At 45.1% G+C, this 26,419-nt stretch overlaps 2 protein-coding genes across 3 annotated transcripts; both read right to left on the bottom strand.

The window, feature by feature from the left end:
• Positions 1 to 591: 591 nt before the first annotated feature.
• LOC148047307 (zinc finger protein 202-like) lies at positions 592 to 9,410 on the bottom strand. The gene is made up of 6 exons (XM_087708038.1): positions 9,269 to 9,410; positions 5,387 to 5,838; positions 4,994 to 5,108; positions 4,813 to 4,877; positions 1,398 to 1,527; positions 592 to 626 (listed from the first exon to the last, which is right to left on the bottom strand). Exons 1-6 carry the CDS (start codon positions 9,408 to 9,410, stop codon positions 592 to 594), a joined length of 939 nt encoding a protein of 312 aa, XP_087564164.1.
• On the bottom strand, positions 9,237 to 21,533 carry LOC148047306 (uncharacterized). 2 transcript variants are annotated; one of them, XM_087711392.1, is made up of 6 exons: positions 21,120 to 21,533; positions 20,751 to 20,865; positions 20,567 to 20,634; positions 18,590 to 18,719; positions 12,005 to 13,943; positions 9,237 to 10,300 (listed from the first exon to the last, which is right to left on the bottom strand). In XM_087711392.1, the coding sequence occupies exons 1-6, from the start codon at positions 21,531 to 21,533 to the stop codon at positions 10,081 to 10,083; spliced, it is 2,886 nt and encodes a 961-aa protein (XP_087567518.1). In that variant the 3' UTR covers positions 9,237 to 10,080. The 2 variants fall into 2 exon arrangements, with proteins under 2 accessions (XP_087567518.1, XP_087567517.1); XM_087711391.1 differs by lacking the exon at positions 9,237 to 10,300 and having other exon boundaries at positions 11,964 to 13,943.
• Positions 21,534 to 26,419: the final 4,886 nt, after the last annotated feature.

Here is a 26,419-nt window from a genome sequence, read left to right as displayed (position 1 = left end):
TGCTACATGGAATGCTGAAATTAACCCGAATCTCCTTTTAAAACTTTAACCATCTCCCTGAATGCCAGGATTCTGTCCGGGCTTCGAGAGCTGACCCATCACTTGGACGGTGTTGATACTCAGAGAAGATGGAGGAGATGGATTCTGGCTTAGCCTACTACGTTCACCTTCCCAGATAAAAGTGTGATGACGGCATTTTTCCATGCCGCCTGGGATGAAGTACGACCCTGCCTCCCCCAACAGGTCCAATACACCAAAGTGTTAGCTCCTGCTGGAGCCAGACTGCTGCAGCAACTGGAGCAGTGGGGCTTGGCAAAACCAGCCACATCCTTTCATCAGCCAGTCTTCATGCTGCCACCAGCCAAACTGATTCCCCCTTGCTGGATTTTCAACCCCGACCGGAGGTGGATGCAGTACTAGTGGTTGCCAGCAGCAATGGTGCGACCAGGCCGCACCCCTGCAGCTCCGCCACCAGCCACCGAGGTTCATGGCAACTTTTGATGGAACCTCGGGGAAGTTGGCATATTTCCTCAATTGGATCTGGGTGTCAAGCCTGAATTTGGTTAGATTGCGGGTTTGGTTGTATCCAGGTTATTCATATGAATTCAGTTGGACACATTTGAGAGCTGAAAGGGGGGAGAGCTGGGTGGAGTTTCAGCCAAACAACATAACTGGCCAATAGCCAGCAATGTTTCAACAGCTGGCTGGTCAGAGGAAGTCGCCAAACAGTTTTTATCCGAGTTGGATAATCTGACATATTGTTTTGAAAAATTGAGAAAATCCTATTTACAGTGATCTGGAAATCCCAGGAACTTTCAGTACTGGCTTTCCACTAGTTAGTGCCAAAATGGTGCATCTAAATAAATTTGTTCTTTGAGGAAACGGAATGCCTCGGAGTTCATAATTTTGGGACTGGGTCTAAAGTAGTGGGGGGAGGAATCATAACTTTGAATGCTCACTGTGAACTGTCATAACTCGGGGATCACCTGTAACCTAGGATGCTCTGAGTCACACTTCATGAGGCCTTTGCTCTTCAAAAGAGCATTCAAGGAGAATGCTCTTCCATGGCCTGAGGTAAAAGTTCTGTTCTCACACAATTTGGGGAGGTTTCAGAGGACAAATGACAACACATTCTTCTCACATGACCTCCAGAGGACACATAAAAACACACGCCATTTTTCTCAGCCTCCACAGATAAGTTCAAAGAGAAATGGAACAATACAGATAAGAAATAGCCCAAAAGCATCTAAGCAAAGAGACATTTCCTTCCTTGGAGTACCAGAAGGCCAGATACTTTCTGTTTCCTTTCCAGGAGATGATATCTGATTAGTGATTTTTTAATAAAAAATAACTATAATCTGTCTTCGTGAACACTCTGGGGACTAGAAAACTCTTACCCAGAGAGACCATGTTCCTATGGTTTTCAAGCATGACTTCCGAATGCAGCGCTTTCTGGTCAGGTTCCAACTGAGACCATTCCTCCTCAGAGAAATACACAGCCACCTCCTCGAAGGACACCAGACTCCCCTGAACAAGGAAAAATGAACAGAACAGGAGAATTTGCAAGATCTGTTCATCTTCATCAATGATTTAGACAAGGGGATAGAAGGGGAACTCATCAAATTTGCAGACAAGACCAAATTGACCGGAACACCAACATTCCAGAAGATTGGCTCGAGATATAGAAGGGTCGACAGATTGGGCCCCATCTAACAAAATGAAAATCAACGTTGAGAAATGTTACGATCTACATTTAGGAAGGAAAAACCAAATGCTTGGGCATAGAATAGATGAGTGATGACTAACCTTTTTGTTGCCAAGTGGCCAAAGTGCATTACCCCAAAATGCAACCACTCCCTCCCACACCCCGTATGGATGCCAGGTTGGTGCGGCAAACCTTCCAGGCCAGAAATGGGGCACAGGGGAGGGGCGCGCACGCACGCAAACACCAAAAATGCAATGTAAGCCTACCCGCAAATGAACCCCACCCCCATGCGTGTGCGCACGCATCCCCTACATGTGTCACCTCCCTACACATGTGTGGCAGAACCGAAAACGAACTGCTGGCAGGAGGCGCATGCACATGCATGGTGGAGCTAGGCTCAGGCGACGGTTGGCATGCCCGCAGAGAGGGCTCTCTGTGCCACCTGTGCCATAGGTTCGCCATCACGGGAATAGGTGATAGCTGGCTCAACAGTAGTATGTGCCACAGGGGTCTTGGAGTCCTAATGGACAATCACTTAAACATGAGTCAGCAGTATGCTATAGGTGCCAAAAAAACCCGACACAGAATCATAGGCTGCATTAGGAGAGGAACAGGATCAAGATCACATGAAGTGTTAGAACCACTTTATAATGTCTTGGCAAGAACTCTGGAATATTGCATCAAGTTTTGGTTGCCAGATGTAAAAAAGATCTTGAGACTCTAGAAAGAATACAAAGAAGACCAACCAAAATGATTAGGGCCCTGGAGGCTAAAACATATGAAGAACGGTTCCTGGAATTGGGTATGTCTAGTTATTAGTGACATAATAGCAGTGTTGCAATATGTAAGGGCTGCCACAAAGAAGAGGAGCCCTAACTATTCTCCAAAGCACCTGAAGGCGGGACAAAAAGTAATGGATGGAAGCCAATCAAGGAGAGAAGTAACCTACAACTGATAAGAAACTTCCTAACAGTGAGAACAATTCATCAGCGGAATGACTTGCCTCCAGAAGTTGTCCATGCTCCAATACTGTTTAATGTTTAAGATGAAATTGGGCAGTCATTTATCTGAAATGTTATAGGAAAGAGAAAGAGTTTGGACTAGAAGACCTCCAAGATCCGTACCAATTCTGTTATTCTTCTCCGTTGTTCCCAAATTCCCAAAGCAAAGTTATGCACTAAGTTACTGTATTTTGCAGAGTATGATGCACTGGAGTATAAGATGCACCAAGGTTTTGAAGACGCAAATTAAAAAAAAGTAGGTAGGTAGATAAAGGGAGAGAGAGAAAGAAATAGAGATAGAGAAATACAGTAGATAGGGAGGAAGGGAGAGAGAGTGTAGGTAGCAGGGACGTGCAGTCACTAGAGGCAAGGGAGGCGGAGCCTCACCAGTCTCCTCAGGAAAAAGAAAGAAATTTAAATATTTTTTTAAAAATAATTAAAGCCAAGATAGTTGCTACCAGATTCCAGGTCACAGTGGCTTGGTGTCTGCTTAGTGTTAACCAAAGCAGGAGGCGAGAGAACGGGTGGGCGGCGGCATCGGGGGCAGCGGGGCACTTTGCATCGTGGGAGCCGCCAAGCGCCTTTGCTGCAGACCCGGGCGCTTGGCTGCTCCCGCGATGCAAATTCCCCCCCCCCCCGCCAAGGCCGATCGCTGCCCTGCTGAGCTGCTTCGCAAAAGGATGCCCAGCTGAGCCTCACCAGGTATAAACTTCACCGCACGTCACTGGTAGGTAGGTAGGTAGGTAGCGGGTTAGAGAGAAAGAGAGAGAGAGAGAGAGAGAGAGAGAGAGAGAGAGAGGGGGAGGGAGGGAGAGAGAGAGAGAGAGAGAGAGATACAGTAGAGAGGTAGGGAGAGAGAGGGCCTAGGTAGGCAGGTAGATAGAGGGAGAGAGACAGACAGAAATACAGTAGGTAGGTAGGTAGGTAGATAGGTAGGTAGGTAGGTAGGTAGGTAGGTAGAGGGAGAGAGGGAAATACAGTAGGGGGGTTTAAAAATGAGCAAAAAAATGTCCCATTTTTCATGAAAACGGGCCTGTCTTTTGTAAAAGAAAATTGCATGCATAGCCTTATGGAGACTTATAGAGTGCTGTTGGGGGCTGCGGGAGGCAAAAACGGCCCATTTTTTGTTTATTTCTGCCCTCTCCAGCCCTCAGGAGGTCTCTGAAAGCCTCCATAAGGATATGCATGGCCATTTTGGTGCAGAGGGCAGGACTTTGGGAGGCAAAAAAAGGTGTATTCGATGTATAAGATGCACCCAGATTTTCAGGCTGGTTTTTTTTTTTTTTGAGAAAAAAAAGGTGCGTCTTATACTCCAAAAAATACGGTAAGTGGCCGTGCTTCACACAAGTCCTAAATGGCCAATTCTGAAAATTTGTTTGACTTAAGAAATATTTCGGGCAAATTTTACCAAGATTGATTCTGCAGAACTTACATTGCTTCACAGTAAAGTAACCCCACATCTGAATCAATTGATCTATCGCTCTGTCTATCATTTATTGATCTAGTAGTCTGAGCCATTGGCTGAATGGAAGAAAAGAAAGAAGAGAAAATTCTCTGTGAAGGTTGTTTCTCAGCCTTTGCAAATTGGGAATGTTTGATCTCCTAATCCAGGAACAAATTAGAGGATTGGAAATTATTTTGTAGCCCAAAGAATTGTAATTACCTGCTTCATGTGGCCATTCACTTTCCATTTTAAAATTCTGCTTTATTTTTTTAATATGATTTGCTTATTTTTTAAACTACCAGTTATAAACAAGGCTTTTTAAAAATAGTAATGATTTTATTTATTTTTTCATTAGCACTGCACAATTCCAAGTCAAAGAATGACAAAACAAATGGGTCTCTAGCAGTTCTTGCCACTGTGATGTGTTTATTCCTAATTCTTGAAGGATTTTTAAAAAATCCTTCTTGTAAATGCAAAATTGATGAACAAGATAACCAGAGGAAGCTATGCTGGTTGAATCTGCTATTCTGCTGTCCATGTTGTGGAAGAACACAAAAAAATCCAGGCCAAACAAGAGGGGAAAATAGAAGGAGAGAGCATTCTGCACACACACTTCACTTGCTGAAGGGAGAATACAAATTAATAACTTTTCCCTTTCTTACTTGATTTGGATGTTCAACTGCTGTTTGACCGTCAGAAAAACCAGAAAACTTCATTCTTTTTTTCTCTGTAAAGAATAAATAATTTCAAAATGCATAATTAACAAAAAAGGAGGTGGTATTCTATAGAAGAGAAGAGAGAGCGAAAGTAAGACAGATAGGTAATTTGAGGCTCTTCCATTACCTCCTGAGGTGTCTAGACTTTGATCTACCCAAGGGATCTTCCTGAAAAATAGCTCCTGAGGCGGATTTGATGGATTCTTCTTTCCCTCGGGATCTCTGATCTGCACAGTGCAGCACTTCCAATAGGAGGAAGGAAAAAAGAAGCAAATTTAATGTACATCACACAAAATACTGTAAATCTCATGAAATGGAAAATGGATTCCTATATTTGGAACACAACCTCAAAGCCCCCAATATCCATCAATGAGGTTGAGTGAGAAAACAATGGAACAATCCCCTAAAAGAATTTGTGGGACATCATTACGTATTATGAATGCCAGAGAAGTTTGGGAAGGAGGGGTGAAGTATTCAAACATATTCTTTATTCCCTTTTGAGCTCCCTAAAGTCTCTCACCTTCAACTGGACCTTCTGCTCTTCTGACTGGCTCAGGAGGAAGCCTTCTGCCAGGGCCACCGCCTGGGAGCTGGTCTCTGCTCCACACTCCCGCACCCAGCTCTCCATCTCTGGGGGAAGGATAGCCAGGAGCTGCTCCAGAACCACCAGGTCCAGCATCTGGGCTTTCGTGTGCTTTTCTGGTCTCAGCCACCGCCTACAAAAGTCATGGAGTCGGCTGCAAAATCCTCGGGGACCCTCAGCCTCCCAGTATTGAATGAACTTCCAAGGCTGAACTTCGGAAGGGGGAATGGTTTCCTCCTCCAGGATCTTCTGCCCAATCCTTCTCCAGAACTCCTTGGCAAAAGGTTGTGTCTCCATCCTTTCTCTGTCCTGCAGAGCAACTCCAGATGGCTCCAAGGACTCTGGTGGGTCTCCAGATGCCTTTTCCTTCACGGGGCCATTTATGGTCCCTGCAAATTATTCCACTACTTTTTCTTTTGGCCAAGAGAAACTTTTGGTTTGCAAAGATTTCAGGTTTCTGTATCTGAGATGGAAAGAAAAAATAAAGGGCAAGAATAAGAAAGTGGAATTCAGCCACTGAACAATCTTCACCCAACCTGCCCGGAGTCCCCAGTGGGTCATCCCAGCGCAGGGCCGGGAAGGAGGCAGCTGGAGAGGCCTCCCCGCTTCTCTCCCCCTCCGAAGACAGGATCGGGCCCTCGGGGTGCCTGGTGCGAATCCTGCCTCCTCCTCGCCCGGCTTCTCTCCTCTCCTGCTGGGCCTCCGACCCTCCGCTGCCCACACTCGGGCTCTTCCCCGGATCCCCTCCGCCTTCCCCGCTTCCCCCTGCAGAGAGAGGACGGATGAGGAGCATGGGACCTGGGGTTGAAGCCGGAGGAGGGCCGGGCGCGGGTCTCTCTATCCTACGCCTCCCTTTGCCCGGGAAGAGCCCCCAACTCACCCGGGCCACGTCTGGATCTCCTCCCGCAGCCTCTCCGCCTCCTGCGGAGCCCCAGGGGTTAAGGAGAGCGAATGCGGCGTCCTAGAGCGGTAAGAGTTTGTGACGTCACTCCCTTCGCAGCGTCCTCTGGAAAACCCGCCGTGACCTTCGCCCTCCAGCGGGCCAATGGGGAAGCACGGGTATTTCACTTGTCTTGGCAGATGCTGCCCCCTGGTGGCTTTGGCGCAACTGGCAGGATTGTAGAAAGGGCGGGAAAGAAGAGCACATCTGAGGGGAAGGGAGAGGGTGGGGATGATGGGCTTGGGAGTAGGAGGAAAGGTCCCCTCGTAATGTCTCCCTGTCAGACAAAGGCTTCAACATCTCCAGAGGTGGCACTTTCTCCATCTTCCTCTCCTTCCTCTCCAGGAACTGTTTGTGGAGAATCAAAAAACTATCTCTCTGGAGGATTTTGAACTCACCTCCCTCAAGAACAGCCGCCTTGAAGGCTGGGCAGATTGCAGAAGGCCTCAAAAGGGTCCAAATCCTATCAGAAACAGACGGGCAGTCACAAGAGGAGGACTAGGAGCCTCTGTTGGAAACCCAGCTTGTGTCTAGCAGTTGTTGGGAACCCCTGCCTGAAGGGGAGGCAGATGGGACACAAGAAGGAAGGCCACAATTAAGAAAAGGATTTTTATGTGTTTCTTATTTCTTGAATTCAATACATACAGCTGCTCTTCTCAAATTATTCCCCCAGCCTCACATTGAAGGGGGGAAGCAGAAAGGGCAGAGACCCCTCCAGCCTCTTCCGACGAACACCCCAGGCAACTCGTTTGGAATGAAACACTCAGAAAGAAAAAAGACAACCAGGCCCAAAATGGAGGAAAAGCTGAGATTTCTGGGTGTTTCAGAAATTTTACCACATAAAGAGGCTTTCATCTCTGACAGGAGAAAAAGTGAATCTAAGAATGGAAGATTGTGAAAAAGGAATATAAATCTGGTTAGAGACTAAAAGTTGGAAGGCACCTTGCAAGTCATTTATTCCAACCCCCGCCTAAGCAGACCCTACACCGTTTTTGACAGATGGCAGTCCAGTCTCTTCTTGAAAGCTTCTGGTGATGAAGTTCCCACAACTTCCGAAGGCAAGCTGATCCATTGGTTGATTGCTCTGTCAAAAAAATTCTCATTTCCAGGCTGAACCTCTCCTTGTTTAGTTTCTATCTGTTCTTTCGTGTCTGGCTTTCAGGTACTTTGGGGAAGAGCTTGACCCCTTCCTCTCTGTGGCAGCCCCTCAAATATTGGAATACTGCGATCATGTCTCCTCTGGTCCTTCTCTTCATTAGACTAGCCATGCCCAGTTCCGGTCACCGTTCTTCATATGTTTCAGCCTCCAGTCCCCTAATAATCCTCGTTGCTCTTCTCTGCACTCTTTCTAGAGTCTCAATTTATTTTTTATAGTGTGGTGACCAAAACTGGATGCAGTACAGTAGGAGTGGTCTTACTAAGGCAGTGATGGCAAACCTTTTAGAGACCAAGGGCCCAAACTGCAACCCAAAACCCACTTATTTATCGCAAAGTGCCAACAGGGCAATTTAACCTGAATAATGAAGCTTTACTACCAAAAATAGGATAAACACAAGAGTTCAACTAATTCTAAAAAAAATGTGATAAATGCACTTTTATGCCCCACTTTTTTGCTTTTATATTATATTTAGCAACAAAAAAGAAACTTTTTAAAATATTTCTTTTCATTCCTCTCTTCCCCATTTCTTGCCCTTCGTTTCTGTTTCCCTCCCTCTTTCCCCCATCCACCTTTCCCTTCCTTTCTCTTCCTCCCTCTGCCTTTCGAAGTCTCTCTGCCCCTTCTCTTTCCCTCCCTCCCTCCCCCTCTTTGCCCCTTTGTGCCCATGAAAAGACTCAGGGGAAAAAGAAAAAATGGAGAAAAGGCTGAAACTTCTGAATATTCCAGAAAATTTACCTCATAAAGAGGCTCTTTAATTCAGGAATGAAGAGGGGAAATGGTGTTTCATTTCTGGCTTGAGAACAGAGGATATTATTAAACCAAGAAAGGAGGATCGTGAAAAAGGAATACAAATCTAAACTGATCAGGAAAAAAACATTTTTACATAGGGATTTGGTAGGAAATTCAAGAGATGTGACTAGGAAACTTAAGCCCTTTGGAGAATTTAAGATAGGGTATCATGAGACCATAAATAAAAAGAGAAAATGAAAAGATTTGCCCACATTTGGAGTCGACAATGACAGACAAAGGGGTTATATACAATGAGCAAAACAAAATTATTAAAATGATGTAAAAGTGCTTAAAATCCATTCAAAAGAATGGAAGTAACCTTTGATTTTTCTTTATGTTTTTATTTCTTTTTTCCCCTCCAGTTTCTCATAGGCCGTTTAATAAGCAATATTTGAAACAACAGCTTCAACTCAGCAAGAGCCAAAATATGCCACCCCGCAGGCCATCCACACTTTGGTGTGTTAGTAATTTTTAATGCAATGAAGAGAATTGCAGCACAGAGTAGACACGCAGGACAGGGCTCAGCAGCTTGAACACAGTGGCGAGGTCACACTGGGAACCACTGGGGAAGGGGCCCTGTCAGACTGGTGGGGAGCGCTCCAGAGGTCATAGATTTGGGCCTGCTCACTCCATTTCAGGCAGGAACAGCCCTGAAGGGTGGCCTAGAGCACTGCTGTCAGGCGGACAAAGAGTCCCCATGAGTCCTTCGTTTTAGTGGCTGCAGGCAATGTGTGAAAAGTGAAAAGCAGGACTTGCCTCGGTATGTTTTGGAAGGAGGATAAAAATTATCCTGCAATATGTTGCTGCCACCATGCAAACCCCAGCACACCGGGATGTGATCTGAATTAAACCTGGCTTGACATGCTTTTGAAACACCCCCTGGCTCTTTCCCAAAGGGAGGGTAGCTGTTCTCTAGGGTTTTTCCGCCTACCGCGGTGCAACTGACAGTAGGTGAGTCCCACTTTTAACACGACATGTTCGCTGCTTGTTTGCAGCAACTGGGACTGCTGCGGGTGGCACAGGCAAAGGCACGGGACCGGCCACTCCGTATCCAGCAGCCACTGCAAGCACATTTTGGTAAAGAGCCGGGAAGCATTTCAATAGCGGGTCAAGCCACATCTTATTCAGATCACATCACGGCATGTTTTGGACAATTGATAAAAGAAATCTCATATAATATTCAGTTTGTTCTTTCTCCTTAATTGCAAGCGTTAATCCATTCATTTCTGCATTCTAATATTTTCCTAATCACATTTTCTGTAGGGATCTCTTCACTTTTCCAATTTCGTGCAAATACATTTATAGCTGCAGTTAATATATAATAGATAATTAAATATGCATTCCCCTTACTATATTTTTCAGGAAAAATCCCCAAAAAGAATATTTCTGGCTTTAAACCAGTATGTTCCTTATCATTTTTTTTCAGCCATGTATGTATTTTTGTCCAATATTTTTTTGCTTTTGAGCATGTGTGCCACATATAACACGACCCAGGTATTTGACAGCACTTGCAGCATTTAGCCGACTTCTCTTTAAACATATTTGCCAACCTCGCTTGTACAAAATGCCACCTATAAAACATCTTACAGATTTTTTGCAAGCAGCTGACATTGTAAATTTATAGTTCCTGTCCCAATTTCTGCCATTTATCTAACTCTATTGTATAACAAGTTTTTTGCCCATATTATCATTCTCTCCTTCATTTATTCATCTTCTAATTAAAAGCCTTTCATCTTTCTGAGGTCAATAAAATGAGGACCCAAATTTCTGAGGACAACATGCTGACTTTGTAAACTGCTGAAACACTGCTATAAAGCTTTGAGGAATGGTAGAGAAATCTAAAGTGGAATTCCTATTGCTATATATTTTCTCCCGAGCATAGATCCTTTTATGAGAATTAAGATTACCATTCTGAGCAAAGTTCATTCCACATTCCATGCATTTATATAATTTCTGCCCTGTGCGGATCACCTGACAAGTATTAAGATTACCTCTGTGTGCAAAGATCTTTCCACTGCATTCATTAAATGGTTTCTCTTCTGAGTGGATCATCTTATGGGAAAAAAGATTACTTTTTGAGCAAAGCTCTTTTCACATTCCATGCATTTAAATGGCTTTTCTCTGGTGTGGATCTTTTTGTGGGTAGTAAGTCTAAAGGTGGCCTTCCAGCTTCAGCGTACCTTGGAGGAAGCTAACTATCTTGACCCCTTCCAGTCCGGCTTCAGGCCCGGTTACAGCACAGAAACCGCTTTGGTCGCATTGACCGATGATCTCTGGAGAGCCAGAGATGGAGGCCATGCGTCCATCCTGGTTCTCCTTGACCTCTCAGCGGCTTTCGATACCATCGACCATGGTATCCTTCTGCGACGACTGCGGGAGGTGGGAGGCACTGTTCTGCGGTGGTTCTCCTCCTACCTCTCGGAGAGGTCGCAGTCGGTGTTGGTGGGGGGGCAGAGATCGTCCCCGAGGCCCCTAACTTATGGGGTGCCACAGGGTTCGGTCTTATCCCCCCTACTATTCAACATATACATGAAACCGCTGGGCGAGATCATTCGGAGGCACGGGATAAAATACCATCAATACGCGGATGATACACAGCTGTATCTGTCCGCCCCGTGCCAACTCAATGAAGCGGTGGACGTGATGAACCGGGGTCTTGAGGCCGTTAAGGACTGGATGAGAGCTAGCAAACTGGTACTCAACCCAGACAAGACCGAGTGGCTGTTGTGTTTCCCTCCCAACAATTTGGCCAATGTTCCATCAATCAGGCTGGGGGGTCAAAATTTATACCCCCTCAGACAGGGTCCGCAACTTGGGAGTCCTCCTGGACCCACAGCTGACTTTTGACCATCATTTGTCAGCTGTGACCAGGGGGGCATTTGCCCAGGTTCGCCTGGTACGCCAGTTGCGGCCCTACCTGAACCGGGAGGCTCTCACAACAGTCACTCAAGCCCTTGTGATCTCTAAGCTGGAATACTGCAATGTGCTCTACATGGGGCTGCCCTTGAAGAGCATCCGGCGACTTCAGCTAGTCCAGAATGCAGCCGCGCGAGTGATTGTGGGCGCACCGCGGTTCGCCCACATAACACCGATCCTCCGTGAGCTGCGCTGGCTACCTGTTGATCTCCGGGTGCGCTTCAAGGTGCTACTCACCATCCATAAAGCCCTTCATGGTAGTGGATCTGACTATTTGAGAGACCGCCTTCTGCCAATTACCTCCCTTCGTCCCATCAGATCGCATAGAGTAGGCCTCCTTCGAATTCCATCCGCCAGTCAGTGCCGACTGGCGACTACGCGGAGGAGAGCCTTCTCGGTTGCAGCTCCGACGCTTTGGAATGATCTCCCCATGGAGATTTGCACCCTCACCACCGTCCAGACCTTCCGCACAGCCCTCAAGATCTGGCTATCCCGTCAGGCCTGGGGATAAGATCCTAATCTCGCCCCGCCCGAATGTCGAATGAATGTTGTGTTTTATTGGTTATTTTCCTTTATTCACATTTCTTTTGTGTCCTGTCTTACACTCCCCTCCTATGAAATGTAAGCCGCCCTGAGTCCCCTTAGGGAAAAGGGCGGCCTATAAATGTCAATAAAATGACTAAAAAAAAATGACTACTGCTCAGAGCAAAGGTCTTTCCACACTCCATGCATTTAAATGGATTTTCCAATGTGGGTCTTTTTGTGGTTACTGAGATCAACACAATGAGCAAAAGTCTTTCCACACTCCATGCATTTATATGGTTTCTCCCCTGTGTGGATTACCTGATGGGAAATAAGATTCCTTTTTTCAGTAAAGGTTTTTCCACACTCTATGCATTTAAATGGCTTCGCCCCTGTGTGGATCCTTGTGTGTATTCTTAGGTTATTGCTCTTAGCAAAGGTCTTTCCACACTCCATGCATTTATATGGTTTATCCCCTGTATGGATCACCTGATGGGAAATAAGACTACTTTTTTGGGTAAAGGTTTTTCCACACTCCGTGCATTTATATGGTTTCTCCCCTGGGTGAATCACCTGATGGGAAATAAGGCTACTTATTTGAGTAAAGGTTTTTCCACACTCCATGCATTTATATGGTTTCTCCCCTGTGTGGATTACCTGATGGGAAACAAGACTCCGTTTTTGAGTAAAGGTTTTCCCACACTCCGTGCATTTAAATGGCTTCTCCCCTGTGTGGATCCTTGTGTGTGTTCTTAGGTTATTGCTCTTAGCAAAGGTCTTTCCACACTCCATGCATTTATATGGTTTCTCCCCTGTGTGGATCATGTGATGGGAAATAAGGCTACTTTTTTGGGTAAAGGTTTTTCCACATTCCATGCATTTATATGGTTTCTCCCCTGTGTAGATTACCTGATGAGAAATAAGACTCCTTTTTTGAGCAAAGGTTTTTCCACACTCCATGCATTTAAATGGCTTCTCCCCTGTGTGGATCCTCTTATGAGTAGTAAGTTGGCCACGTTGAGTAAAGGTTTTTCCACAGTCCATGCATTTAAATGGCTTTTCCCCTGTGTGGATCTTTTTGTGCATATTAAGTCTATTGCTCAGAGCAAAAGTCTTTCCACACTCCATGCATTTAAATGGTTTCTCTCCTGTGTGGATCGTATTGTGAGCAGTAAGCCCATTGCTATCAGTAAAGGTCTTTCCACACTCCATGCATTTATAGGGTTTCTCTCCTGTGTGGGTTGTTTTGTGGTTTCTAAGTTTTTTGCTATGAGTAAAGGTCTTTCCACACTCCATACATTTAAATGGTTTCTCTCTTGTGTGGATCGTTTTGTGGTTTCTAAGTTCCTTGCTATGAGTAAACGTTTTTCCACACTGCATACATTTATAGGGTTTCTCTCTTGTGTGGATCGTTTTGTGGTATCTAAGACCACTGCTATGTGGAAAAGTTTTTCCACACTCCATGCATTTATATGGTTTCTCCCCTGTGTGGATTACCTGATGGGAAATAAGACTCCTTTTTCCAGTAAAGGTTTTTCCACACTCGATGCATTTAAATGGCTTCTTCCCTGTGTGGATTGTTTTGTGGTTTCTAAGTCCCTTGCTATCAGCAAAGGTCATTCCACACTCCATGCATTTAAATGGTTTCTCTCCTGCTGCTTGGAGGGGCTGTGCTGTGTGGGCTAGAGGAGCTTCTGAACACTGTTTCTCCCCGATGTGAATCCTTTCAGAAGTAAGTTGCCTGCTTGTTCTAAAATGTTTTCCAGATTCCAAACATTGATAAGGCTCCTTTTCTGTGTCAATCGCTTTTTGAGATGTAAGAAAATTATTCTCAACAGAAAGAATGAATGTCCCATTGTAATTTTTTCTGTTCTGTCTTATAGCATCTTCTCCTTTGTTTTGTGTTAAACAGTGTTCATTAACATGTAATATATCATTGATTAGCTTCTCACTTTTCCCAATATATTTCTTCCCCATTTTCTCATGTTGGGCAAGAAAGTCTTGCATCGGAGCATCAGTGGAAGAGGAGCTTTCCTGATTCCAATTATTTGACTGTTTTTTCTTATGGCTTTCAAATTCTATTCGAAATCCAAACTTCTCCATTCCATATTTATCATTGATCACTTGGAACAGTTCATAGGAATCTTGATTCTCCTGCCCATTATTACCTTCAAAGCAAAAGAGAAATGAAAACGATAACAAGGTTAGAGAAAAAGATCAAACTGTAGAAAGTCAACGGATATTCTTCTGAATTTGTCCAAAATTCTATGTTGTATTTTGCATGCCTACAGTGCTGTGATATAGACATGATGATTTCTATATTCATGAGTCATTAAAGCCTTGATAATATCTAGAAAATATCTTTCTTTACAATTATCTATATATATGCAAATATCACTCAAAGTCAGTTTTCAGTTAAGGACTAATCAGGGGAAACATCCAAGAAGGAATTAGGAGAAAACCTAAGACTTTTTGGGGTGGGTAAAGTTCAGCAGAGATCTGTGAGAACTGAAATAATTTTGAAACAAGCTCCTTCTTGCTCAGTGTACATTGGAGCAACTCCTCTGCGGGGTGTATCTGGGGGGCCAGACCCCCGCTTGGCCCATTTCTTCATCCCAGTAATGAGACTTTGAGGCGAAATCCTTTGAAGCCTTCCATTGGCTTCTAAACATTCTTCGTGCTGAGACTGGAAAGGTTGGGAGGTTTTAAGAACGGCTATTTCACTGCTCAAAAGTATCATTGGCTTGCAAGGTCTCTTTGGCCAAATCTGGTACAGGCCTCAGTTAGCAGAGAACAGATACCTAAACTACTTTAGTGCCAAATCACGCAAGATCAGTAATGCAAGGTCTCACTCTACTGATCTCACACTATAGTATTTTATACCTGAGTTTTCTACAAACTGAGGACCGCACGAGATAGAATAGAATAGAATAACAGCGTTGGAAGGGACCTTGGGGGTCTTCTATTCTAACCCCATTCTTAGCCAGGAAACCCTATACCATTTCAAAGAAATCGCTATCCAATCTCTTCTTAAAAACTTCAAAAATCCAAAGCCCACACAGAATCATCCACACCATACACTGAAATAAAGAACGCTCAGCCGCAACGTCCATGTGGGCAGCCATCTCTTTGGGTGATTCTTCTTTCCTTGATTAGTTTCTTCCCATTGGTTCCTATCCTACCTTCAGGTGCTTTGGAGAATGGCTTGACTCCCACTTCTTTGTGGCAGTCCCCCAATGGAGGTGGAGTTGCACTATATATAAGAAATAACTACATCTCTACAGAAATTGAGCACAACAATGATGAGAACTATTTTGAATGCATATGGATCAATATTAAAGGTTGTGGGGGAAATGACATTGCCATAGGTCTATACTACAGGTCACCCAACCAAACAGAGGAAGTAGATGAACTTTTTGCTAGTCAACTAACTAAGGTGTGTAGGAAACACACTATAATAGTAGTGGGGGATTTTAACTACCCTGACATCAACTGGGAAACAAACTCTGCACCAAGTGGAAGATCCAACAGGTTCCTAACAAACCTGGCCGACAACTTTGTTTTCCAAAAAGTAGAGAAGAGAACAAGGGGATCAGCCATATTGGACTTAATTCTCACTAACAGAGAGGAAATGATAGAAGGTGTTGAAGCCACAGGAACTCTGGGGGCAAGTGACCATACAATATTGGAATTCAACATTATGCAAACATAAATTTTGAAAAATGACATTACAAAAGGCCAATATAGCACAATATCAATGAAGAAGAAAAATAACAGCTCCCAAAAGAAACCAGCATGGCTGCATAAAGAACTCTCTGACAAATTGAAAGACAAAAAAGATAAGTATAAAAAATAGAAAGAGGGGGACATAACTAAGGCAGAATATCAGCAAATAGCTCGAGGCTGTAAAGACGAAGTGAGGAAAGCTAAGTCTCACAATGAAGAAAGGCTTGCCACAAAAGTAAAAAATAACAAAAAAAGTTTCTTCCAACATGTTAAAAACAAGAAAAAAGTTAAGAAAACAATTGGTCCATTGCTAGGAGAAAGTGGCAAGAAGGTGACAAGCAACAGGGGGAAAGCAGAACTATTTAACTCATTTTTTGCATCTGTCTTTACACAAAGGGATAAAACAGTCCAATCTATCAATTACAGCACCACAAAAATCAGATTAGGAACACAAGTTGAAATAGGGAAGAAAATGGTAAGTGAGCACCTGTCTACCCTAGACGAGTTCAAATCACCAGGACCGGATGGATTATACCCCAGGGTTCTGAAGGAACTGGCAGACGAGATCTCAGAACCACTGAACTATATCTTTCAGAGATCCTGGAACACCAGGGAACTAGCAGAGGACTGGAAAAGAGCTGATGTGGTTCCCATCTTCAAAAAAGGGGGAAAAAATACATCCAGGAAACTATAGACCTATCAGCCTGAGCTCAATACCAGGAAAGATTCTGGAAAAGATAATCAAGCAATGAATTAGCGAACACCTAGAAGCAAACAAAGTAATAGCCAAAAGCCAACATGGGTTTGTCAAAACAGAGGGATAGAATCAAGATCATGTGAAGAGTTAATACCACTTTATAATGCCTTGGTAAGGCCACACTTGGAATACTGCATTCAGTTTTGGTCGCCGCAATGTAGAAAAGATGTGGAGACTAAAGAGTGCAGAGAAGAGCAACAAAGATGATCAGGGGACTGGAGACTAAAAGATATGAAGAACGGTTGCAGGAACTGGGTATGTCTAGTTTAATAGAAAGAAGGACTAGGGGAGACATGATAACAGTGTTCCACTATCTCAGGGGTTGCCAAAAAGAAGAGGGAGTCAAACTATTTTCCAAGGCACCTGAGGGTAGAACAAGAAGCAATGGGTGGAATCTAATCAAGGAGAAAAGCAACTTAGAACTGAGGAGAAATTTCCTGACAGTTAGAACAATTAGTCAGTGGAACAGCTTGCCTCCAGAAGTTGTGAATGCCCCAACACTGGAAGTCTTTAAGGAGAGGTTGCATAGACATTTGTCTGAAACGGTATAGGGCCGGGATAGCGAACCTATGGCACGTGCCACCTTTGGCACGTGGAGTCATTTGTCAGTACACGCGAGTCAGTGAGTTCACCCTTTTTAAAGCTATTTTTCATCCTCCCCAGGCTCCAGAGGCTTTTTAGGAGTCTGGGGTGGGCGAAAAGATCCTTCCCTCCCGGAAGCCCTCTGGAGGCTTCATGGGCTTCCCTGAAACCTCTGGTGTACCAAAAACCGGCCCTATGGGCAAACCGGAAGTTCGGGAACAGACTTCCAGTTTGCCCAGAGGCTCGATATAAGTCACTTCTGGTTTGCTTGGAGGGTCTTTTTTTGCCCTCTGGAGGCTTCAGGGAAGCCTCCTGAAGGTCCCTGAAGCCTCCGGAGGGCCTCCGGGAGAGGCTGTTTTTAAGGTTTAAGGTTTATTAAAAATGTTATGCCGCCCACTCCCATCGGGTCTCTGGGCGGCTCACAGCAAGACAGAAACAGTTTAAATTTAAAAATAGAAAAATACAATATTAAAAATTCACATCATCCATTACATCTAAGCGGGGGCTGGATATCCATCAACAGCCCCAGGCCTGCCGGAACAACCAGGTCTTAACGGCTTTACGGAAGGCCGGGAGAGTGGTATGGGTCCGGATCTCTGCGGGTAGATCGTTCCACAGGGCCGGCGCAGCAACAGAGAAGGCCCTTCCCCGGGGAGCCGCCAACCAGCATTGTCTGGTTGACGGCACCCGGAGGAGGCCCAGCCTGTGCGATCTTATTGGTCGTTGGGAGGTGAGTGGCAGGAGGCAGTCTCTCAGGTAGCTAGGTCCTAAACCATGTAGGGATTTAAAAGTAACGACTAGCACCTTGAAGCGAGTCTGGAGACCAATGGGGAGCCAGTGCAGCTCGCGGAGTTTCGGTGTAACATGGGTATATCTAGATACACCCAATATCGCTCCCAGGCTCCTATAAAGCCTCTGGAGCCTGGGGAGGGCGAAAAAAGCATGCAAGAATGGGGGGGGAAGCTCCTGTAGTGTGCGCATGCGCACTGGGGGGGCTCGCACATTGCATTATGGGTGCGGCATGTCCACGCACATTCCCCCCCCCCCCCGTGCTCCCCTCACTTATGGCACTCAATCCCAAAAAGGTTCACCATCGCTAGGTATAAGGTTTGCTGCCTAGGCAGGCGGTTGAACTAGAAGACCTCCAAGGTACCTTCCAACTCTGCTATTGTATTGTATTGTAGATACTGAAACACGGTTATCCTATCACACGTAGTCCTTCTTTTCATCAAACCAGACATACCCAGTTCCAGCAACCATTCTTTATATGTTTTAGCCTCCACTCCCCTACCATAATCACCTTGGTTGCTCTTCTCTGTGCTATTTATAGAGTCTCAATATCTTTTTTACATCGTGGTGACCAAGCAGCTTGAACAGCTGACGTTCTCAGGCCTAGTCTGGGATAGCTGCTTGGCCCTATGTTGAAACAGCTGACCAGCGCAACTGCAAATCAGCCAAAACATCTGCCAGATGCCAGGGACATCAATGTGGATTGGGAAGGGACCCAGAAGAGGATCTTGAAGCTGCCAGATGGTGGCTAAGGGGGTGGGCTGGGCCGTGGGCATGGCTATGATTATATTATAGCAGTGGGAGACATTGCCTGTTTTCTTCCTTGGAGAACGAGAAGGTCAGATCCTTTCCTTCTCCCACCCAGGAGACAATATTTGATCAGTGATTGTTTTAATAAAAAAAGAACTAGCTATAATCTGTCTCCTTGAACTGTCTGATTGGGGACTAGAAAACTCTTACCCAGAGAGACCACGTTCCTATGGTTTTCAAGCATGACTTCCGAATGCAGCGCTTTCTGGTCAGGATCCAGCTGAGACCATTCCTCCTCCGAGAAATACACAGCCACCTCCTCAAAGGAGACAAGACTCTCCTGAAAAAAGAATAGAACTGGAGGATTTGCAATATCTTAAATATTAAATATGCATTCCCCTTACTATATTTTCAGGGAAAATATCCAACAAGAATATTTCTGCCTTTAAATCAATGTTGCTTTATCCTTTTTTCCAGCCACGTATGTATTTTTGTCTATTATTTTTTTTTTGCTTTTGAGCATGTCCACCACATATGATAATATGACTTATCTTTAAATATCTTTCCCAGCTTCACTGGTGCAAAATGCCATCTATAAAACATCTTATACAGTTTTTCTTTGTATGCAGTTGACATTGTTAATTTACAGTTCCTGTCCCACAGTTTCTGCCATTTACCTAACTCTATTGTATAACCAAAGTTTTTTGCCCACACTATCATTGTCTCCTTCACTTTTCATCTTCCAGTTTAATGCTTAATAAGTAGCTGTGTTTTCTTTATCAATTTTTCTTCTGTCCCTGTTAATATCTTGTCTAATTCTGTTAATTTTTTGTAAAAACGTATCATTTAGCATTTTTCTCTTATGTAGAATGTATCTGCACTTGTACTATGCCATATCAATCCGTTGTTTGTTCAATTCTTTTCTACTTCCCCCTTTTCATTCAAAATATCTTTGTATCTAACAATATTTTCCATGTTAATAACATTTTAGTGAATCAGTGCTTCCATTCCAATTCCCAATTTGGTAGCCCAAAGCCTATTCTATTTCTCGAATCTTGCCGAATTTCTAAGCTTATTCTTGCTTTTTTCCCCTGCCAAATATATCTTAATATTACTTTATTGAGTTCCTCAAAACATTTTTTCCCAATTTTATTGGAATGGTTTGAAATAGGTATAATAGTCCTAGTAGTATATTCCATGATAATTGCAGATTTTTCCATTTAAATTTCCAAAATCCCTACCAACTCTGTTATTCTGCTCCATTGTTCCCAAATTCCCGAAGCAAAGTTAAATGGCTGTGCTTCACACAAGTCCTAATTTTAGGTGAGTAAATGGATAATTCCCAAAATTTGTTTGACTGAAGAAATATTTGGGGCAAGTTTTATTAAGTTGATTGATTCTGGACAATTTACAGTGTCTTTCAGTAAAGTAATCCCACTTCTGGATCAAGTGATCTATCACTCTATATCATTTATTAATCTAGTTAGTTAGTCTATGGAGATGGTTGAATGGAAGAAAAGAAAAGAAAATTCTGTGTGAAGGTCATTTCTCAGCCTTTGAAAAGCGGGAACATTTGATCTCTTACTCCAGGAACAAATCAGAAGATTGGAAATTATTTTTTAGCCCAAAGTACTGTGATTACACAATCTCTGTAGCCACTCCATTTGGATTTTAAGACTGCTTTTATTTTTTAACATGATTTGCTTATTTTTTGAACTCCTGGTTATTAACAAGGCTCTTTAAAAATGGTAATGTAGCTATTTTTCGTTAACCTTGCATAATTCCTAGTCAAAGAATGACAAAAAGAAAAGGTCTCTAGCAGTTACTACCACAGTGATATGTTTATTCCTACTTCTTGAAGGACTTCTACAAAATTACTTCTTGTAAACTCATAGTTGGATGAGTACCTAGCAGAACCAGTTAATCTGTGGTCTTTAAAAAACATTTCCTAAACAGAATCTGAGGGTAGAAATGACAATCCATTGTATCCCAGTAATAATCTACAGAGGAAGTAATGCTGATTGAGAGCAACTTGAACACACTATTATGCTTTCTATGTCGCTCAGGAACACAAAAATAATCCAGTCCAAACAAGGGTGGGAAATAGAAGGAAGGAGCACTCTGCACATCCACTTCACTTCCTGTAGGAAAGAAGAATACAAATCTAATGAAGTTTCCCTTTCTTACTTGATTTGGAGGTTCAACGGCTGTTTGAGCTCCATCGTAAAAAACAGAAAACTTCATTCGTTGTTTCTCTGTGAGGAATAAATAATTTCAAAATGCATATTTAACAAAAGAAGAGGTATTCTACAGGAGAGAAGAAGGTAAGACATGTGGGATCTTTCTGGGTAATCGGAGGATCTTCGATTACCTCCTGAGGTGTCCCGACTTGGGTCTTCCCAAGGGATCCCACTGAAAAATGGCTTCTGAGGGGGATTTGATGGGTTCTTCTTTCCCTCAGGATCTCTGATCTCCACATTGCAGCACTTCAAATAGGGGAAAGGGAAAAAGCAGCAGAATTAATGTACATCACAGGACATAAAGTGCATTCTTATATTAGGAAAGCAACCTCAAAGTCCCAAATATCCATCAATATCCATGTGGTTGAATGGGAAAACAATGGATCAATATCTTACAATATCCACATATTATGAATCCCAGGGAAGTTTGGGAAGGAGGGGTGAAGCATTCAACCACATTCTTTATTCCCCTTAGAGCTCCCTTGATTAAAGTGTCTCACCTGCAATTGGACCCGCTCCTTCTGCTCCTCTGCCTGGCTCAGGAGGAAGCCTTCAGCCATGGCCACCGCCTGGGAGCTGGTCTCTGCTCCACATTCCCGCACCCAGCCCTCCATCTCTGGGGGCAGGATAGCCAGGAGCTGCTCCAGAACCACCAGGTCCAGCATCTGGGCTTTCGTGTGCATTTCTGGTCTCAACCATTGCCTACAAAAGTCATGGAGACGACTGCAAAGTCCTCGAGGACCCTCAGCCTCCCAGTACTGGATGAAGTTCCAGGGCTGAACTTCTGAAGGGCAGATGGTTTCCTCCTCCAGGATCTTCTGCCCAGTCCTTGTCCAGAGCTTCCCCCCTTTCCCAGGCTGAGCAGCTGAAGGGCCTTTTCCACTTCCCTCCTTGGCAAAAGGTTGTGTCTCCATCCTTTCTTTGTCCTGCAGAGCAACTCCAGATGGATCCAAGGACTGTTGTGGGTCTCCAGATGCCTTTTCCTTCACAGGACCATTTCAGGTGCCCCAGGACGGATCCCTGCAAGTTATTCTGCTCTTTTTTTCCTCCCCAAGAGAAACTTTTGGCTTGCAAAGATTTCAAATGGCTTCCAGTTTCTGTATCTGAGATGGAAAGAAAAATGAACGCCAAGAATTAGAAAATGGAATTCAGCCACTGAAGAACCTTCATCCAACCTGCCCGGAGTCCCAAGAGGCTCATCCCAGCGCCGGGCCAATGTTCCCCCGAGAAGGGCCGGGAAGGAGGCAGTTGGAGAAGTCTGCCTCCTCCTCGCCCGGCATCTCTCCTCTCCTGCTGGGCCCCCGCAAGGCCGACCCTCCTCCCCACCTTGGGTTCTTTTGCGGATCCCCTCCACCTTCCCGGCATCCCCGCGTCCCCCTGCATGGTGAGGACGGCTGAGGAGCATGGGACCCGGGGTTTAAGCCGGAGGACGGCAGGGCGCGTGTCTCTTCCTCCTCCGCCTTCCTTTGCCTGGGAAGAGCCCCTAACTCACCCGGGCCACATGTGGCTCTCCCCCGCCAACCTCTCCCGCAGCCTCTCAGCCTTCTGCGGAGCCCCAGGGGCTATGGAAAGCGAGTGCGGAGTCCTAGATCGGCCAGGCTATAGGATGCTGTTTCCTTCGCAGCATGCTCTGGAAAGCCCTCTGTGACGTTCGCACTCCAGTGAGCCAATAGGGAAGCGGCTGATGTTCCCTACTCTTGGTAGCAGGCGCCCCCTAGTGGATTTTGCGTAAATTTACAGGATTCCCTGCAAAGCGCGGGAAAGAGGAAGGCGTCTGAGGGAAGGGCAGGGATGATGGGGATGGGAGTAGCAGTGGCTTCAACGTCTGCAGAGGCGGCACTTTCTCCATCATCTTCTCCTTCTTGTCCAAGAACCGTCTGTGGAGATGGAGAAAAATCTCTCTGGGGGATTTAAACTCGCCACCCTGAAGGATCTGCAAAGCTTGAAGAGGCCTCAAAAGGGTCCAAATTCTGTCAGAAACCGTTGGGCAGTCAGAAGAGAAGGACCTGGAGGTTCTCTGGGAAACACCACTTGGTTCTGCCGCTTGTTGAGAACTTTGGCCTTAAGTGGAGGAATACGGGACACAGGCAGAGAAGCCACAATCAGGAAAATGATTGTTTTTATTGATTTATTTCTTTAATTCAATACATACAGCTGCCCTTCCCAAATTATTCCCTCAACCTCACAGTGAAGGGGGAAGCACAAAGGGCAGAGACCCCTCCAGCCTCTTCTGACGAACACCCCGGGCTGCACGGTCTCTTCTGGCCCCAAACACTCTGAAGAGAAAGAAAAAAGAAAACCAGTTCCAAAATGGAGGAGAAGCTGAAAACCCTTGGATATTCCAGAAATGTTACCTCATAATGAGGCTCCTCAATTCAGAAACGTAAAGGGGAAATGATGTTTCATTTCTGACTGGAGAAAAGATGAAATTACAAAACTAAGAAAGAAGATTGTGAATAGGGATATATATATATAAGTCTAAACCAGTGGTTCCCAACTTTTTTTTTTGGCATGCCCCACCTAAGCATCTCTAAAATCCTGATCCCCTCCCCATGACATATACCATATTTTTCAGGGTATAAGACACACCTTTTTCTCTTAAGAAGGCTGAAAATCTGGGTGTGTCTTATACACTGAATACAGCATTTTTTCCCTCCCAAAACCCTGCCCCCTTCATCAAAATGGCCACGCATATCGGAGGCTTTTTTTTCTCAATTCCCCCCCCCCCCAGCCCTCAGGAACACTCTATAAGCCGCCTAGAGGCTTTTTAAACAAAAAACGGCCATTTTCGCAAAAAATTGAGCAGTTTTGGGAGGTTTGCAGAGTGCAAATTTTTTTTTAATTTGCCTCTTCAAAACCTTGGTGCATCTTATACTCTGGTGCTTCTTATACTTCGAAAAATATGGTAATTTTTACTTTACTCAAAAAGTGAACGCTAGTCACGCGGAGGAACCACTGGTCTAAACTATGATAAGGAACAAAACACTTTTACATAGGGATTGAGTAGGAAATTCAAGAGATGTGACTAGGATGCTTAAGCGTTGGATAATTTAAGGCAGGGATATATCATTAGACCAATAATAAAAAGACAAAATGAAAATATTTGACCACATTTGGAGTTGACAATGACACACAAAGCGGTTAGCTACAGTGAGCAAAACAAACTATTTAAAATGATGTAAAAGTGATTAAAAATCCATTTTAAAAGAATGGAGGTAACATTTGATTTTTTTAATGTATTTCCCCCCCTCCAGTTTCACATAAAAGAATCCAAATCCTGTCAGAAACAGCCGGACAGTCAGAAGAAAAGGACAAAGGGGCTCTCTGAAAAATATAACTTGTGTATTGCGGTTATTGCGAACTCCGGTCTTAAGTGGAGGAAGATGGGACACAGGCAAGGAAGCCACAACTAGAAAAATAATTTTCTACCTTTGTTTTTTATTTCTTTAATTCAATACATACAGATGCCCTTTTCAAATTATTCGCTCCACCTCGAGACACCCCAGGGGATTTGCATCTTGTGCCCATGGAAAGGCTCTTGTAGAAAGCACCCACCCCTCTCCTAGAAGAATGAAATATTCTAGGAAATATTAAAAAGGCAGAATATTATACCTCACTGGATGTGAAAAGGAGAAACATGCTCTTGGAAAGCAGCCAGAAAGACTGGGCCATCGTATCTAAAAGCAATAGCAATAGCAGTTAGACTTAGATACCACTTCCTAGGGCTTTCAGCCCTCTCTAAGTGGTTTACAGAGTCAGCATATTGCCCCCAACAACAATCCGGGTCCTCATTTTACCCACCTCAGAAGGATGGAAGGCTGAGTCAACCCTGAGCCGGTGAGATTTGAACAGCCGAACTACAGAACTGCAGTCAGCTGAAATAGCCTGCAGTGCTGCATTTAACCACTGCGCCACCTCGGCTCTTCAGCTCCAGGGAAATAGGGTTAGCCCTAACTCAAGATCCAAACCAGGACAAAGCCAGTATAGACATTTGAGTCCATTTTGACTGATCCTGTATTTACTTTCTACATAACCTGCAGAACTGCCTGACTTCCCCTACTTCCTTACCACTTGTTTGATTAGTGTACATAGTATGGCACTCACTATTAAATGCTTGATTTTGCTTGACAGCAAGGTTGATATTCTTACCCGCACAAACATTTATCTTATATGCACTGATAGCCATATTAATTTTAGATTGTTGGGTACAGAAATGTTCTATATCAATTCTCTGTCCTTCCCTGCTATTTAGATTAAATGTTTATCCCCAAAATCTGTGAATTTAATGCCAAGGAACTCAGGGGTAACTCACGCCCACTGAAACAGTGGCAAAAAGTTTTGACAGGAGCAGGAGGCGCACCAGGCCAGGACTCTTCGCTGCCTTTTTAAAAAAATCCCCAGAGTACCTTTATTTTGTTTCATGGGCTCCTTCACATGCAGCTTCTCTTTGTGGCCCACAAGCAGAGAACAAAGTTGCTACCTGGCCCCCCTTCCCTCAGTCTTCGCATTGCTACCAACTCGACTCTGTGCAGCTCTAGCACATAGAGGCCACAGCTGAGTAGGTTACAGAGGGTGGCATAAGCCAGGTTGATTCGAGCGGCGTGCTGCTCCGAGAAACCGCACTCGGCTGGCTGACACGGTCCAGGTGCAGTGAGCGCTGCAGGGCCAGAAAGCTCTGCCGGAGCAAGGCCAGATCCAAAGAGAAGCTGTGCGCATGAAAATGTCTGCGTGGGGGAAAGCGTGGCATGAAGGGCAGAAGCTGGGCCCTGCCTCCCCCAAACCCAGCAATGGTCGGTCATTGCGGTGCCGTATCCTCCAGCCTGGGAGCATTCCTTTGAGCCGAGGCCTTGGCGCTTCCGAAGCAACCCTTGTGTGGAGAGCGCTCAGCTGGGTCTGACTGCACCCGGGCTGAAAGCAGCGCCATCGCAACCGACCGCCGATCGCCATGGAGAACTGCTAGCACTGCCAGATGCCTCCCGGCACAGGTGAGCCGCGCTTGGCAAGGTGGGGGGGGGGTCACGAGGCTTCGGGCCAGGAGTGGGTGAGCACAGCTGCCCCACCGAGAGGAGCGCTTATCTCTGTTGGGTCTATTGGAGTCGGTCTCCAGTTGGTGGGGATGTCTGGCAGGACTGCCTGAATGGCCTTTTCTTTCCTCTCCTCCACTCAGCCTCCTACAGCCATGTCATGGCGTGCAAGTAACGCACTACCTGGTTCACTTCTCAGCCTCCGCAGACCCCTTAGGTAAATGGGCGACCCCCGGGAATATGGCAGTAGCCAAAAGCTGCCGCCATCTTCGCGCATGCTTTGGACCTGCAAGTCCAAGGGATGCACATGTGCAAAGATGGCAGTGACAGTGGCTCTTTCTTCTTGCTGGCCAATCAGAGCTGAAAAGTGCTTTTTTCTCACATTGTTGCCAAGCTCCCAGAGAGCCACACTCATGCTGGCAATCCGGAGGGTAGGGGAACTGTCCGCTGCTTCCTAGTTTGGGAGCCAGCCAGAGGCGAGCCGGGCAGGGGCGATGGCAATGGCAGAGTCTGGCACTCAGGGAGGGCAAGGTTAGCATGCTCCTAGATGCGCCCTGCGGTGCCTCTGCCAGCTCAGGTCAGTGGACTCAGCTGCAGCCCAGACGAGCTGAGGCTGCGGGGAGCCCCCCGCATGTTGCATTCTGCTCCCAGCCTTTGCCCGCACTTATGTGTCACATTGGGGACAGGGCCAGCCCGGCAAGCTGGGCGCCAGAAAATGGTTTAATGCTAAAATTGAACAATTGAATTTGGAAGACCTTAAACTTGTAATTAAATGT

This window comes from Thamnophis sirtalis, unplaced genomic scaffold, assembly GCF_051295495.1.
Source record: "Thamnophis sirtalis isolate CommonGarterSnake01/CBP01778 unplaced genomic scaffold, rThaSir2_p1.2 scaffold_3, whole genome shotgun sequence".
NCBI lineage: Eukaryota > Metazoa > Chordata > Lepidosauria > Squamata > Natricidae > Thamnophis > Thamnophis sirtalis.
Note: the sequence above shows the minus strand (reverse complement) of the source record. Positions and strands in the feature narration are given on the sequence as shown.

Excerpts from the sequence above, each read along its gene's own strand:
- LOC148047307 (XM_087708038.1), bottom strand. The coding sequence starts at position 9,410 with ATGTGCTTGCAGTGGCTGCTGGATACGGAGTGGCCGGTCCCGTGCCTT. Across the intron at positions 1,528-4,812 it reads CAGTTGAACATCCAAATCAA|GGGAGTCTGGTGTCCTTCGA; the intron begins GTAAGAAAGGGA and ends TTCCTTGTTCAG. Across the intron at positions 627-1,397 it reads TAGGAACATGGTCTCTCTGG|CTCTCAAATGTGTCCAACTG; the intron begins GTAAGAGTTTTC and ends CCCCCCTTTCAG.
- LOC148047306 (XM_087711392.1), bottom strand. The coding sequence starts at position 21,533 with ATGGAGACACAACCTTTTGCCAAGGAGGGAAGTGGAAAAGGCCCTTCA. Across the intron at positions 20,866-21,119 it reads AGGAGCGGGTCCAATTGCAG|TGCTGCAATGTGGAGATCAG; the intron begins GTGAGACACTTT and ends CCCTATTTGAAG. Across the intron at positions 10,301-12,004 it reads AGTAACCACAAAAAGACCCA|CACAGGGCAGAAATTATATA; the intron begins CATTGGAAAATC and ends TCAGGTGATCCG.